Source organism: Saccostrea cucullata, unplaced genomic scaffold, assembly GCF_032062105.1.
Source record: "Saccostrea cucullata isolate Sc308-1 unplaced genomic scaffold, CSIRO_AGI_Scuc_v1 ctg630, whole genome shotgun sequence".
NCBI lineage: Eukaryota > Metazoa > Mollusca > Bivalvia > Ostreida > Ostreidae > Saccostrea > Saccostrea cuccullata.
Window position 1 is genome coordinate 203,946 of NW_026929377.1, and position 14,246 is coordinate 218,191.

The 14,246-nt window shown below is 32.9% G+C and overlaps 1 protein-coding gene and 1 non-coding gene across 2 annotated transcripts; one reads left to right on the forward strand and one right to left on the reverse strand.

Moving 5' to 3' along the window:
- Positions 1-578: 578 nt before the first annotated feature.
- Positions 579-8,665, forward strand: LOC134280684 (uncharacterized). Its single transcript, XM_062763124.1, has 3 exons — positions 579-714; positions 1,803-2,039; positions 8,421-8,665. Exons 1-3 carry the CDS (start codon positions 579-581, stop codon positions 8,663-8,665), a joined length of 618 nt encoding a protein of 205 aa, XP_062619108.1.
- A 356-nt stretch (positions 8,666-9,021) lies between these two features.
- Trnas-gga (transfer RNA serine (anticodon GGA)) lies at positions 9,022-9,095 on the reverse strand. Its single transcript has one exon. It is a non-coding gene; the product is annotated as a tRNA-Ser (tRNA).
- Between the last annotated feature and the right edge of the window lie 5,151 nt (positions 9,096-14,246).

Here is a 14,246-nt window from a genome sequence, read left to right on the forward strand (position 1 = left end):
TTATTTTTATGTAAATGTTTTGCGAAAAGGTCTGTTGATTTTGCATTTATTTTCTTTTATTAAGCTTAAATTATGGTCATTAAAATTATAATTATTGTTTACACGTATATGGTATTATTGCCCTTTAATTCTGCTGCCCACATATATTCTCAAAAAAAAATATCATTAAATATTTAGTGTTCAAATTGATTAGTGATTCAAAAACAGAAATATTGTAATTTCAGTCTCTATGCTGGTGTCTTTATTTACCTGTCACGTTTTAAAATTAGGGGTGTGACAGAAAGTGTTTTTTTTTATATATATAAAAGAAAATGCATATAATCGTTTTCTAGTCTTTAAGACTTCGAAGTGCAGCAAGTTAAAGGTAAATTATGTTTATTTATTCAAAATAGGAGATATGTCTCACAACTAATTTAAAAAAATATCTTCTAAAATGTGCCTTTTCAAAACAAAATTATTGCGTGTTACTTTGGGGGTTGGGGCTTTTAAGTATTGAATATATATAAAATCAAACAATTTTCAGACTATGTCTTTTTCAATAATTTGTTTTTGTTGTCATCTTTTAACAATTTAAGATGATGCGAATTTTCTCTGTTGGCTTCATCGTGGTAGTAGTCACTTTTCAAGCTGGACAGTGCTTTCCGCCTGGGGGAACTGTTTACACCCGATGGGGCCGCACGACGTGTCCACCGACAGCAACAATTATCTATTCAGGTAATGGTTACTATTGACAAAATTGTCCAATGTATATACTGATCAAGTAGGAGTTATTGTTTGTAAGAATCTACAGCATGCTAAGTATCTTGCAGATATGCTGTAAGATACTGCTGTTAGCAAGTAAATTTACCAATATTTTAATTATGTTACCTAACTGACTGATAAATTGCAAGTCAACACAATTATTTTGCATTTTAGAATTAACAAATTGTATGTGTACATAGTTACGTTGCATGTTGAAATAATTTATTTTGCATTTTAGAATTAACAAATTGTATGTGTACATAGTTACGTTGCATGTTGAAATAATTTATCTGGCATATAAGAGGCAGAAATATGTCACCATAGTTTTCAAAACATTTCATAGTTTAAAACTGTGACCAGTTTTTACATGTATATATCAGAAGCTTCCTACCTAGGTTAAAAATTTAATAACTTAGACCATGCCCTAGTTTTGTGTATCGATAGTTGAATGACGTTACAAACACCAAAGTTGACGATAGGATGAAAAACTGAAATCTTCTGTTTTAGTTCAACAAAAAGCTGATATTAAATTCAGAGAAGGCATTGAGGGTGAAAGCATTCAGGGAGAGTTATACGAAGGCAATATAATGAAAATATAGTTCATTTCTTCATTATTAAATCCTTCTTCATTCTTTAATCCTGGTTGTAACACGCCTTTTGACTGGATAGAAAAATTATTTCATATTGCATAACCTGAGATGCAGTCATCACAATCAGTAACTAAACTTAAAACTGGGGTCCATTAAAAACATTCCTTAAAAAATTGTAACGGTTCTTTTGATTGGATAACAAATTAGTTACTTATCGTATAGCCCACATGCATGCCTCTCGTCAAAAATGTGTCAATCCACTTGAAGTTCTTTATAAAATATAATATTTTATACAATTTGAAAGTAATTTTGAGTAAGAAACTATATAATTTCTAAAGTTAATGATGGAAAGGAATGAATTTGATAGCGATATTTTTTTTTCAAGTGTTACCTGTCCCAGGTTACACAGTATAACTGGGGTAGCTATCAAATTCATTCCTTTAATAAAAAAAGGATTACTTTGTCCTTTAGGTTATGCTGGAGGAACTCATTACTACTACCCAGGAGGTGCAGTTGAACCGCTCTGTTTACCGAAAAATCCAGAGTGGGGGCGCCATAACACTGAGCAAAACTACGCCTTTAGAGGAGTCGTATTTGGAGCTGAATACCAAACTTACACAGATATCATAATGAGTGATCTCCACGACCAAGATGTGCCATGCGTTGTCTGTAGAACTCAAAACGACAAACCTGTTTTAGTTATTCCAGGTATAGATATATGATTTTAAATGATTGCACTGAGAGAAATTAAACGAGAATTTTCCAGTTAGAAAAGCAGTTATTCGATTTTCATAATTCGGGTATTTGGGCCAGGCGAGCTCACTTTTGATTTAGTTTCAATTTTTCCAAAGGAATATATAGAAGAGAAGAGAGACTGAGATAAAAAATGAGCTTGTCTAAGTTTTATTGCCCCCCCCCCCCCCAAGGGCCAGATTTATATTTCTCAAGTTAAGAACCCATTTTGTTTATTATTCGTTGCCACTACTAAATCTGAGTGTGAAACTAACAGTTTACTAAAATATTTTGAAATCTCACACTAGCATTTTTTAACTTGAACTTGAAACATGTACTAAAAATAGATGAAAGTTAATATATGAAAACAACCATTTATTGATTTGTAATTAGACGCGAGAATATCGTTTATCGTACAAGTAAATGGCTGCCTTGTGATTGTTCAAATGAGTTATTTTAAAGAGCTTAATTAATTTAATTTACGACTTTAAAAGGGGATACAACTGATTCTGCGAAAATAGAAGTGAAAGGACAAATAACCCAGTTCAAAGAATTCCTGTTATGATACGCAAATGGGAAAAACAATTTTAATTAGATGTTTAAATTATAAAAAGATATTCTTTACGTTGTTTTTACAGATAAAAAAAAAGAATAGAAGAAATCTTTTTAAAGGTGTCTTTTTGGAGTTTCATCATTAGGTTTTCATTGTATATAGTTAAATAGGCATTGTAGAATCCAAATACATTATAAGAACTAACTCTTTTAAAAAGTAAAACAATATATCAGGGAAGCCAAACATCAAATTTTACTGTCAGAATTTAATACCGGTATAGGCAAACAACTTTAACAAGTACATAGCTGCAGAACTGTAGCTTTCCGAAAAAAATATTTTGACAGATCGGAGAGCTACAGTGCCATCCATTGTAAAAACTGTATATTTATTTATATATTTATATTTACAAGCTGAAAGTTTCTGCAAACTGATTATTCAACTTCACAAACTGTGTCAAAATTGCTGAAAAAACACATATTAAACGCAGAACAAATGTCTGTCACAAATTCAATTTCAAGTAGTGCTAGTTTAAAGGTACTTGGACACCGATTTGAAGTTAATAATTTCTCTATAATATTACGAATTATAAATTTTAATAGCATTTCACACAAAATTTAATTAGACCGTTCACGGTAGCTCAGTCGTCGTGATCGGGAGGTCGTGAGTTCGCATCTCTGCCGCGACTGACCTAGTCGTTAAAATTGGTAGCAACTGTTCCTTCGCCATGCTCTCGGCACTTTGAAGTGAAAATTGCGGGTCCTTCGGATGAGACCTTAAAAACCGAGGCCCCGTGTCAGCGGCAGGCGTTAGCACGATACAGATCCCTCACTGCTCAATGGCCTTGAATGCCGAGTAAGGGTCAAAATTTGAAGCCCTTCACCGACATACGGTGACGTCTCCATATGAGTGAAAACTTCTCGAGAGGGATGTTAAACAATATACAATCAATCAATCAATCAAAAATTTATCAAAAATATCATTTCATTTAAAAGTTATTTAAACTTAATATTCTTTGGCGGGTTTGATTGACACATCCTTGCACTTTCATAAATTTTATCTTTATTTTTAATTCTTAAGAAAAGTGGTAGTTTTGTTTTGTATTAATGAAACTATTAATACTATAATCCAGAAAATTCAGAGTAGACATGTTCGAAAGCAAAACAAACACACAATATATTGTCAGTCCGTGCAGTTGTGGTGAGCAGACTTTGGCGATTGAACGCACTCGGTGAATCGTAAACATCAAACAATAACAGAGCTCGTGCCCTGTTTACAAAAATTGTGTACATAACACGAGTGTGATCGATTTGTAGAACTCTGTTCACAATGGAATGACGATACTTGTGAAAGAGGTTTGCTTTCTAACATTTCTACTGTAAATTTATTTTTCTGGATTTAAGTTTTAATATTTCTCATTAATACATGTACATTGATTGCCACTTTTCCTAATGTTTATGAATTAAGTTAAAATTTGTGAAAATGCAAAAATGTGTCAATCAAACCCGCCAAAAAAAATTAAAGTTTTAATAACTTTTAAATTAATATTTTTTATAAATATTTGTGTGAAAAGATATAAATTTCGTGATTTTATATAGCAAATATTAACATCAAATCTGTGTCCAAGTACCTTTAAAGGCAAAACAGAAATTTTCAATTGCAACAACCCCCTGTTTGCAATTCCAGGTTACTTTTGCAAGTGTTCAAAGAATGGGTGGACTTAACGCCATATTTTTGATCTTTTTGCGACTACTCTAACAAGTTGAAAATAAATGTAATCCAAAATATATTAATACCACTAGAAAGAGCGACATATTCATGGTTATTTTTGCTAGAATATATGTACAAAAGCAATGCCTTGTTGCCATGAATCAAGATTAAAACAACGATACGTTAATGTTGTCTTTCGGAATTACCCGGAGTGGTTTTTAGGACACGCTATCAATATTAATAAGAGGCGGGTCTATCGATCGGTGTCATTGTTGACATTTCTCTCTCTTTCCATATCACTCCCTAGAAATTCGAATACGTGTTTGGCATATTACACAGCGATGTCATTATGATTATTAAAAACAATGTTAGGACACGCAAAATTAAAACAACATTTAATGTGCTAAATTCTGAAAACGGCACCAAACACAGTGATTTACATCTAGGTCAGGTTGAAGAATAAATTTAACTGTTTCCACGAGTACACTGGCAGGTGATATCACGTGATGCATTGTAATATTTAACAGGTCAATCGAAATCGTAACAATGGAAGCGAAAAGTTTTTTAGGAACATACCGGTATGTTTTTTGTTAAATTAAGTGTGAGCGCACGTTTGTCGGCTCTTCTCCTTTTACTATGACGTTATTTTGTTCAATATACGAGGGACGTTCAATGAATAATGTAATTAGCTCGATGACATACAACATAGAAATCATATGACATTAAGCTTGGCTTTTTCTCATTATAGAATTTTTAATGAATAAATAACAGTTTACAGTATATGACCACTTTTCATCGAATTATTTCATTGTGGGAAGCTGGAAAACAAGGGCTATTCGAGACACTGCATTAAAAATGAATGGTCAAGAATCAGTAAACTAGAGTAAAATTTAACGCTTCATTAAAGCAGCTGTAAAACTTGGTAGTATCCAAAAATATATAAACTGAAATATGTTAAATTAACAGCAACCAGTGCCTGTTTTTTAGACACTCGAAAAGTTGGATTTCAATAAACGAAAACTATACTGAAAGGAAAAAGAAACGCAGGGCAGCATAATTTCCGATAAAAATTTGACCACATGACCGAAAATTACGAAAATTGGTCAGAAGGGCTATTTAAACTGTGCATCAAAATCAGTATTCAGAATTATCAACCGTAAAATTTATGACGTCACGTGGAAAATGCTAAAAAGCTCAAAACACGTGCAATTTGATAACGACGAGTTTGTCAACAAATCTTGTTGCATTATTTGATGCATATGATGTATGCACATCGTTTTTCAATATTAAGAGACAATATGAATTTATTGCAATCTTGGCACAGTTTACAGAAGTTCAATGGCGTCTTGTTTTCGAATTGCCTAATTAATGAAAAAGGCAACAACAGTTTACTAAGCAGCTTCTCTTGTTATTTTCCCCCATAAAACGTTTTAGCAGTTGTCAGAGATTGGAGTGGTTTTCAATCAACCGTGACAATGACGTTAACGCGAAACAGAGTCATGTTACGAGCGGGTTATTCGTCCTGCCATCTCTTAAATCGTCACCTTACTACCACAAAAACAGCCATTTATAGAGTAGATGATTATAATCATTACATTCGTAAGAAATTTGAAAGAAAACAATTCTGCAATTTGGTTCGCAAGAGCCTGATCACCTAGATTGTATTCCTCTCACTGGCGCATGCGCGCGCCTTTTGACATTGGATGGTTACCCATAGCATTGAATATAGCACAGGATTTAAAAGTTAAACACTCTGATGAAATTCCATGCAAAAATGACATCAACTTGACAAATGCACAAGATAGACATTGAAGATAATGATTTTTTCGATTTTCAATTTTAAAATCGCTTAAATAAAATAACTTATGAATAATTAGACAAAATCATTTGAGAATTTGGTTATATCTTTTTAAAAAAATGATTTTAAAAGGTGCATAGGAAAACTAAAAAGTATTTTAAGAAAAACAAATTTAATTCACCTCAAAAGTTTCCCCTGCGTTTCTTTTTCCTTTCAGTATATATAATGGGCATAAAAAATGGCTACCGTCCTAGGCAATAAGGACGTAAAAACAACCAATGTATTAACAAATTATCACTGATTATGTTTTATTGACTTAAAGACACTTAGCAATTCTGATAGAAATTATTTTGGGGGTAGTTCACACTTTTTAAAAGAAACATTTGATAGTTAAAAAGTGTAATACTCAACGGTCAGTCTATATTTTGAAATATGAGTGAAAACGACATTGTGCAGGAATATCTTATTATATTATTATTTAAAAATTCAAAAATTGTACTTATTCACATTTGTCTGAAATTCAAACAGATAATGAAACTTGCATCTATTTTGATTTAAACCCTACAAACATATTTTCAATAAGTTGCACTTGACAAAACTAGAAAGGTTTAAAAAGAGCAAAGAATTGCAAGAGCACAACAACAGTTTTATATGCTATTTTCTTAAATCTTATTGTTCAATTTCATATTTGGGAAGGAAGTTCAATTTCTGGAGGAGTTTAAAAAACATTTTTTTTTTTTTTTTTTTTTTTTTTTGCAAAAAAAAAAAAAAAAAAAAAAGGTTCATGAGAGGGAGGAAACAGATTCATTACATTAAATTTTGTTCATGACAGCGTCCAAACCAACAGGCCATGAAAAGTAAAGGAGATTTGGGGATAAACAGAAAGTTAAGGTTTGCCATCTTTGAACCTTTGACTTGTTTCATTTCCCAAACTAAGATGAACATCTATCAGAAAGAAAAAAAACCAGTACAGCATCCGCCATATTCCAGTATACGAAGGGTCATACTCAAAAATGTGTTCTAAAAACAATTAGAAATTCAATAAAAATGTTACAGACATGTGTTTTAATTAAAAGAGAATACTTAAGTTATATCATTGAGACTAAATCATAGAAAACATTTGTTTGTTTCTTTCCGAGCCCCAATGACATTATTTATTGAACGCCCCTCGTTCAACTACAGTTTTCGTAAGAACAGCCACCCGACAAACATGCGCTGACTATGTATTCAGACGATGAAAAATGCGTGACCCTGATTATCTATTGATATTCAAAAATTCTTCAGGCACCATGACTTCGATATTTATTTAATTTATCTCGAAAAGAGTATTTTATATTCACATCCGTACCATAAATATACAGTTAAGATATCGGGACTTAATATGATGGAAAAAAATTAATATTTTATGGAACTTAAATTTACGTCATTTTTTCTGGCCAGTTAAGTCCACCCATTCTTTCAGTAATGGGGCGCTTGGCTTAAATTTAGCTTTGAACTTAAACCCCATACCTAGCCTAGCTATAAATATTCAACAACACAAACTGTGTCAAAGGTTGCTGAAATAGCACATATTACACACAGAACAAATGTCTGCAACAAATTAAAATTGCAACAACTGTGCCACAACATATGAAAGAATCAGATGTCTGCAAAAACTTCAGTAGCTTACCAGAATCTATTGTCTGAACATGTATCTATTGATAATTAAGCAATAGCAGAGGCAAATGTCTGGAACCAAACAAGATATGCAAAACTTGTTCAAAAATTGATATTGCAGCTCCGAATGTTAAATTAATTTGTCAATCAATTCACTTGCACATTATTGAACATAATTTCTGTTGAACATACTCTAACAAAAGCAGCCATGGACCTCATTCTCCAATAGGTGGATAAACAAAGCCTTTAATTGTATCAAAGCAGAAACTAGCTTGCTGAATACAATATTTAATGGAGAAAACTTTCCAAACCGAACCATTATTTACATGTTCATCATCTGCAAATGTATAACTGATGCTGATTTTTGGAGTTTCATCATTAGGTTTTCATTGAATATAGTTTAATAAAATAGGCATTGTAAAATCCAAATATATTATAAGAACTAATCTTTTTTAAAAGTAAAACTCTAGTTAGTTTTTGCATCTATTCTTTTTAATGATGAGCATAAAAACAGTTTTTTTTCTTTTAATTATCGGTGCAAAAATAAATGTGGATCATGATTTCAAACCTAGAAAACTTAGGAATATTATAATCACTTTGAATAATGTAGAATGTCTTCTTTATTTTTTATTATACACCACAGCAAGAAAGTCTTGTTCTGACGGATGGAAAGTAGAGTATTGGGGGTATCTGATGTCAGGAAAACATGACCATCACGCTGCCTCCACCTTCACCTGTATGGATGCTGAACCTGAAACTCTGAGTGGGGATGGAGGGAACGCGGACGGTTATTTGCTCTATCCAGTTGAAGCTAGATGCGGCAGTTTGAAATGCCCACCATACAAGAATGGGGCTGAATTATTATGTGTCGTTTGTTCTGAAAAATGAGACAAAAGAGTTGAATGAATATTTTGAAAAACTACAAAAAATTTATGTTTTACCTCTCACACATGAAACGAGAGACATACCACTAGACTACTAGACCACGGAACTGCTTTTTACTGACACAATTTATAATGGAAAGATGAAGTCACATACATATATTCACGTTCGATATTGTCAAAATTTGACACAATGCATGATGTCTAATTTAACCTTTATTATACAGTTCTAATAGATGTAATAAGAATATAAAATCCACTGAGAACCTGTTTTATACGTAATAACTCTCCTCATGCCCCCGTGCTAAAAATAGCGACATGTAATACAATAAATTCTAATGTAACAGGAAAGGAGAAAATGTATGGCTGGACCGGGAATCGAACCCGGGACCCCTGTATCTCCAGTCAGGTGCTCTACCAACTGAGCTATCCAGGCCAATGTCCACGTCACAAACCATTACATTCCTCCCTCCTTAAATTGTCTTCGCCCTCGTGTTGGAGGTTGCGCCGACTGGACATACCATTGCTAACAAAAACATTACTAATTTATTGAAAATTAAAATTTATGATTCATGCTTTAGATAGAAAAGATGATGCTGAATAGATTTTTTAAAATTCAGTGATTTAACTCACCGTGTAGAAACGGACTAGGGTAAAGTGCGTTACCCTAGTCCAAGATGGCGACAAGCTTATACGCTTCAGATATTCATGAATAAATATCGGTGAATTCTAATGAAAACCCCTATTTTGTTGTGCACCATTTTGAATTGCAGCATCAGTTTTCCTTGCTCAGATAGAGACAACATTCATGATCATCTCTGCGTAATTAACCAGAAAACGCGTCACGAAGTTTTGCCATTGATTAGGGTAAAGTCTATGAAGTGTTTCTTTGCGATTAGGGTAAAGTTTTTTCGAGACTAGGGTAAAGTTATTTATTCTACACTAACTTTACACAGAACAAATGCTATATACAATTAATAAAGTTTAGAAAGGAATTCTGGAAAATATTCAAAAACTTCTGCTTCCTCAAAGAAAACATGTATACCGATTGTTTTTAAACACAGTTTGCATACACAAAATTACTCAAATTTTGAATTTATTCTCTAGGGTCGTATCTATAGGCGTACACAAAAACTTTTTAATTTCAACGTTGGTACCCTGCATAGAAATTAATCAAAATTAATTGTTTCACGTAAATGTATCTCGATAAAAAAAGTTGAATAAAACTGCTGAGTATATGGATATAAATAAATCATTTTTAGACGATGTACGATGATGGGCAAAGCTGTATCAATATCCACAAATGAAATGATTTTGAGGGGTTGGGGGGGGGGGTTTGTTTTTTTTTTGGCAAATGTGATGTCGTAATATTATAGTCGTAGAAGTCAGTTTAAAAAACGCATTTTTTATTCGCATAGTTCTTATTTTATGAATATGATAAATAATACAAAATTGATTTTATATGTTTCATTTACACTTTACTTTTATGTAACTTTATAGGTGCTAGGGCACAGACTTCATGTCATTATTTTCTCAAATTCTCGATTTAATATTTTGTCTAGTTGACTACATAACTTATATTGCCTTGTCTCGTTGACTACATAACTTATATGCGACAACAAACGTACCATGCATGCATTGTTGATGTACCCGACTTTAAATAAATATTATCTTATCTTTATCTTTTTATCTTATCTTATCTTATGCATCGGGGTTTCCTGCAGACCATCGGAATTTGGCGTCATCATCATGGAGTCTTACCTATGTTTCCAAAGCATTTCACACGGAAATATGATTAATCAACGCATCACTAAATCCCTAGCGGATTAATAAAGTAAGAAGACTTACTTTATTAATCCGCTAGGGATTTTGGGATGCGTTTAATTTATACATCCTAGGACAGCCACGTAGCATCGTTTTTGAAAATGGGGGCCAGCCACAGAATTTTTTTTTTACTTAAGTTACCTGAAAAGTTGACAAGCAAAAAAAAAAAAATGGAACTTTGCCAGAACTCGAAAATCCTATTTCGTGGGGAGAAGGGACTTTTTTTTTAATGCCAACTTCTTTCAGTACCAAGTTTTTGTTATTAAACACTCAGTTCCCTTATATCACTATCCTGTAATATAAGGGGGGGGGGGCAACCAGGGGAAAAAAGTAGGGGGTGGTCAGCCCCCCTCCCAACCCCCGTTGCTACGTGCCCGGAGCATGTTGAGTCAAATTTTATTCTTACATGTAACACTGATGAGAAGTAAAAAAAAATGTTGTGTATTTATAAAATTAATCAAATAACAATCCAGAAAAATTAAAGTACAAATGTCAAAAAGCAAAACCAACTCACCAGTATTTCCTGTCCGTGCTCAGTGATATGTGCAGTTGAATACACCCGGTGAAACTTCACATTAACAAAACAGAGTTCGTGCCCAAGGTACGTAGCAACAGGGGCGGACAGGGGGCCGGAGATAACTTTTACTATTGAAAATATTTGATGAAAGACTGGTCCCCCTTATTTTTGCTACAGTAAATTTATATTAGTAATAACATAGTATTTTATGCAAAAAGAAAAGGTACATGTTCTGAAAGACGTTGGTCTGGGAAAAAGTTGGCCTTTCAACATGTTAAAGAAACACTTTTGAAGAAAAAAAAATACTGAATTTCAGAATCAGAAGCCAGAATTTAGAGCTCTCGATCGAAGAAATGCTTTGACAGTTACGTCAGTAGATGCAGCAGTGTTAATTTTTGCATCGTGTTACGTTTTGCATCGTAGAACCAGAGTAAGAATACTACAAACACCCCACTTCTGGCCATTATGCACACGTCATTGCAAAAAAAAAGAAAAAAAAGAAAAGAAAAAGAAATTGAAAATTAAGAAAACCCCCCCTTTCTGTATACTTTAATTGATCTGTAGATGTTTGATTTTTTGCTCCCCGCATCTAAATAAAAAGAGCGCCGTTTTTCCTACTCATTTTGTTATATGTTCAAGATATAAAGAGAATTATAAACGAACTGCAAAAAGTAGTACTTCGCCATTGTACTCGGTTCATTTCAAAATGAAAATTTTTTTCAGTTTCATGTTGTTTTATGTAATAATTTAAGAAACGACCTTAAGTGTGTGTCTGGTCTCATGCTCAGTGGAAAAGGTGAAGATAACGAACAGTGATCTATCACAGAAAACTACAAACAATATAAATCTGTGGACAGGGTATAAAACACAAACCCCTGGAAATTGAAACTCCAGAAGTAGGATCAGGTGCCTAGAAGGAGTAAACATCCCTCAAAATAGGATCCTTAGGTCCTGAAACAAGGCAAATGACATTTTACATTTACTTTACCCTAGTCACCAAATGATCTCAGAATATCTTTACCCTAGTCAAAAATTTACTTTACCCTAATCATGCTCAAATTTTGTACTCGCAATCTGGCTTTAATTAGCTCATTTCATGCCAACTTTTCGCAAACATTGTTCTCTTCTGTGTGAAATATTTCAATTTTAACAACAAAATTTATAATGTAAGTCTGTATAACGCTGAAACTCAATGCAGAATAATCGAAGCGTATTTGCCTAACGCCATCTTGGACTAGGGTAACGCACTTTACCCTAGTCCGTTTCTACACAGTGTAACTAAAGCGGTTTTAATTTTATGGCGCTAGTCCACGAACTTTTTGATAACCCGTCGTATTTGATCATAACGTAACCGAAGCATTTTTGTAGCAATATATCTAAATAAAATTTTAAAAAATATATAGTGTGATTCATAAGAAATATTGTGAACTTAAGTGACTTATATGGAACGCCATCACTGGCTTATAGCATAAAACTATGCATTTATTATGTCAATCTATCATTACGTGATGTGAACATATCTTTACGTTATGTCATTTTTTTTATGGGGTGATGGAAAAATATCTTTACATTATATCAATGCTGCATTACATGAAGTAAACACATTCTTCCATTATGTCAGCACTTCATAATTTGAAGTCCAAAGGTCATTATGAGAAGTGACAATATGTTTACATTGTGTTAAAACTTTATTACGTGAAATGAATGTTTCTTTATATTATTTCATTTCTTTAATATGTGAGGTCAAAATTGCATTATGTCAAGTTAATTTCGTTTAACATGTGTTCTATGATTAAATTTATCATTACGTTAAGTCAAAGACCATTCCCTTTTGTGAGCGTATACATATTTCTATTATAACTAAGCATTATTACGTGATGTTAATGTATGGAACGCCGTCACTGCCTTATAACAGAACACAACAATTGCACTGCGTCAACCTTCCATTACATTATGTCAACTCTATATGACATTTACTCACACAACTATTACATTGTGTCAACCTTCTATTACATTATGTCAACTCTACATGATATTAACTCATACTACTATAGCATTGTGTGAACTTTCCTTTACAATATGTCAACTCTTTATGACATTTACTCACGCTACTATTGCATTGTGTGAACTTTCCTTTACATAATGTCAACTCCATATGACAGTTACTCACACTACTATTCCATTGCGTCAACCTTCCATTTCATTATGTCAACTCTTTATGACACTTACTCACACTACTATTGCGTTGTGTCAGCCTTCCATTATATTATGTCAACTCTTTATGACATTAACCCACACTACTACTGCATTGTGTCAACCTACCATTATATTGTGTGTCAATTCTTTATGATATTATCCCACACTACTATTGCATCGTGTAAACCTTCCTTAACATTATGTCAACACTTTATGACATTTACACACTTGCATTTCGTTATGTTTACTGTTCATGACATTTAATTAAACAACAATTCCATTGTGTTAACCCATCATTACATTATGTCAATTCTTTATGATATTAACTCACACTACTACATTATGTCGATTCACTATTACGTTATGCGAACACGGGTATCCTCGGCCTTTATATGAGCATAACGTATTTTCCGCATTCCGCAAGCACTAAAATTGGCGGGAGATATAATTGTCGTAGAAGAAATCTCAGCGATTTGGTAATGGCATCTTTAAATAAAAATTTTAAGCGACAAAGGATTGACAATCTTGAAACGTGCAAAGCCTTAACACTGCGACTGTGACTTAAAGTCACGTCGAAATTCAATGTCGTTTACTTTATACTGATAATTAAATAAATCAAATATTATGAGTCTTGCAGAATTTTTTTTTCTTTTTATTTTGAATTTTTTGTTTGTTTGGGATTTTTTTGGATAAAAGTCTTAAACTTCTGATCTTACTAAGAACATTGTCATAATTTTTTTTATCAGTCTTGAACTTTCCTTTTTTTAAAAGCGTAAACACATCGTATAACACACGTGCACTGGTGGGTTGGGGGGAGGGGGAAATCCCGCCCTACCATCTTTAGTGACCAAAATTTACATGTACAAGAATTAATAAATTTATTGCTTTACTTTGTAGGACATTGCATTAGTTTCACATTAAGTTTAGCTGAATTAAGTTGAAAACTTTTTTTTTATTTTTTTTTTTTTTTATAAAACTTTAAAGCCTGAGAGCTTCTCCTCTTTCCCCCTTGGTCTCCAACCATAAACCGCCCCCCTTCGGGCTTGGACAA

What these genes read in the sequence shown, in the direction of transcription:
- LOC134280684 (XM_062763124.1), top strand. Translation starts at nt 579, where the DNA reads ATGCGAATTTTCTCTGTTGGCTTCATCGTGGTAGTAGTCACTTTTCAA. An exon ending in AGCAACAATTATCTATTCAG is followed by an intron (nt 715 to 1,802) that starts GTAATGGTTACT and finishes TTTGTCCTTTAG; the next exon opens with GTTATGCTGGAGGAACTCAT. An exon ending in ACCTGTTTTAGTTATTCCAG is followed by an intron (nt 2,040 to 8,420) that starts GTATAGATATAT and finishes TATACACCACAG; the next exon opens with CAAGAAAGTCTTGTTCTGAC.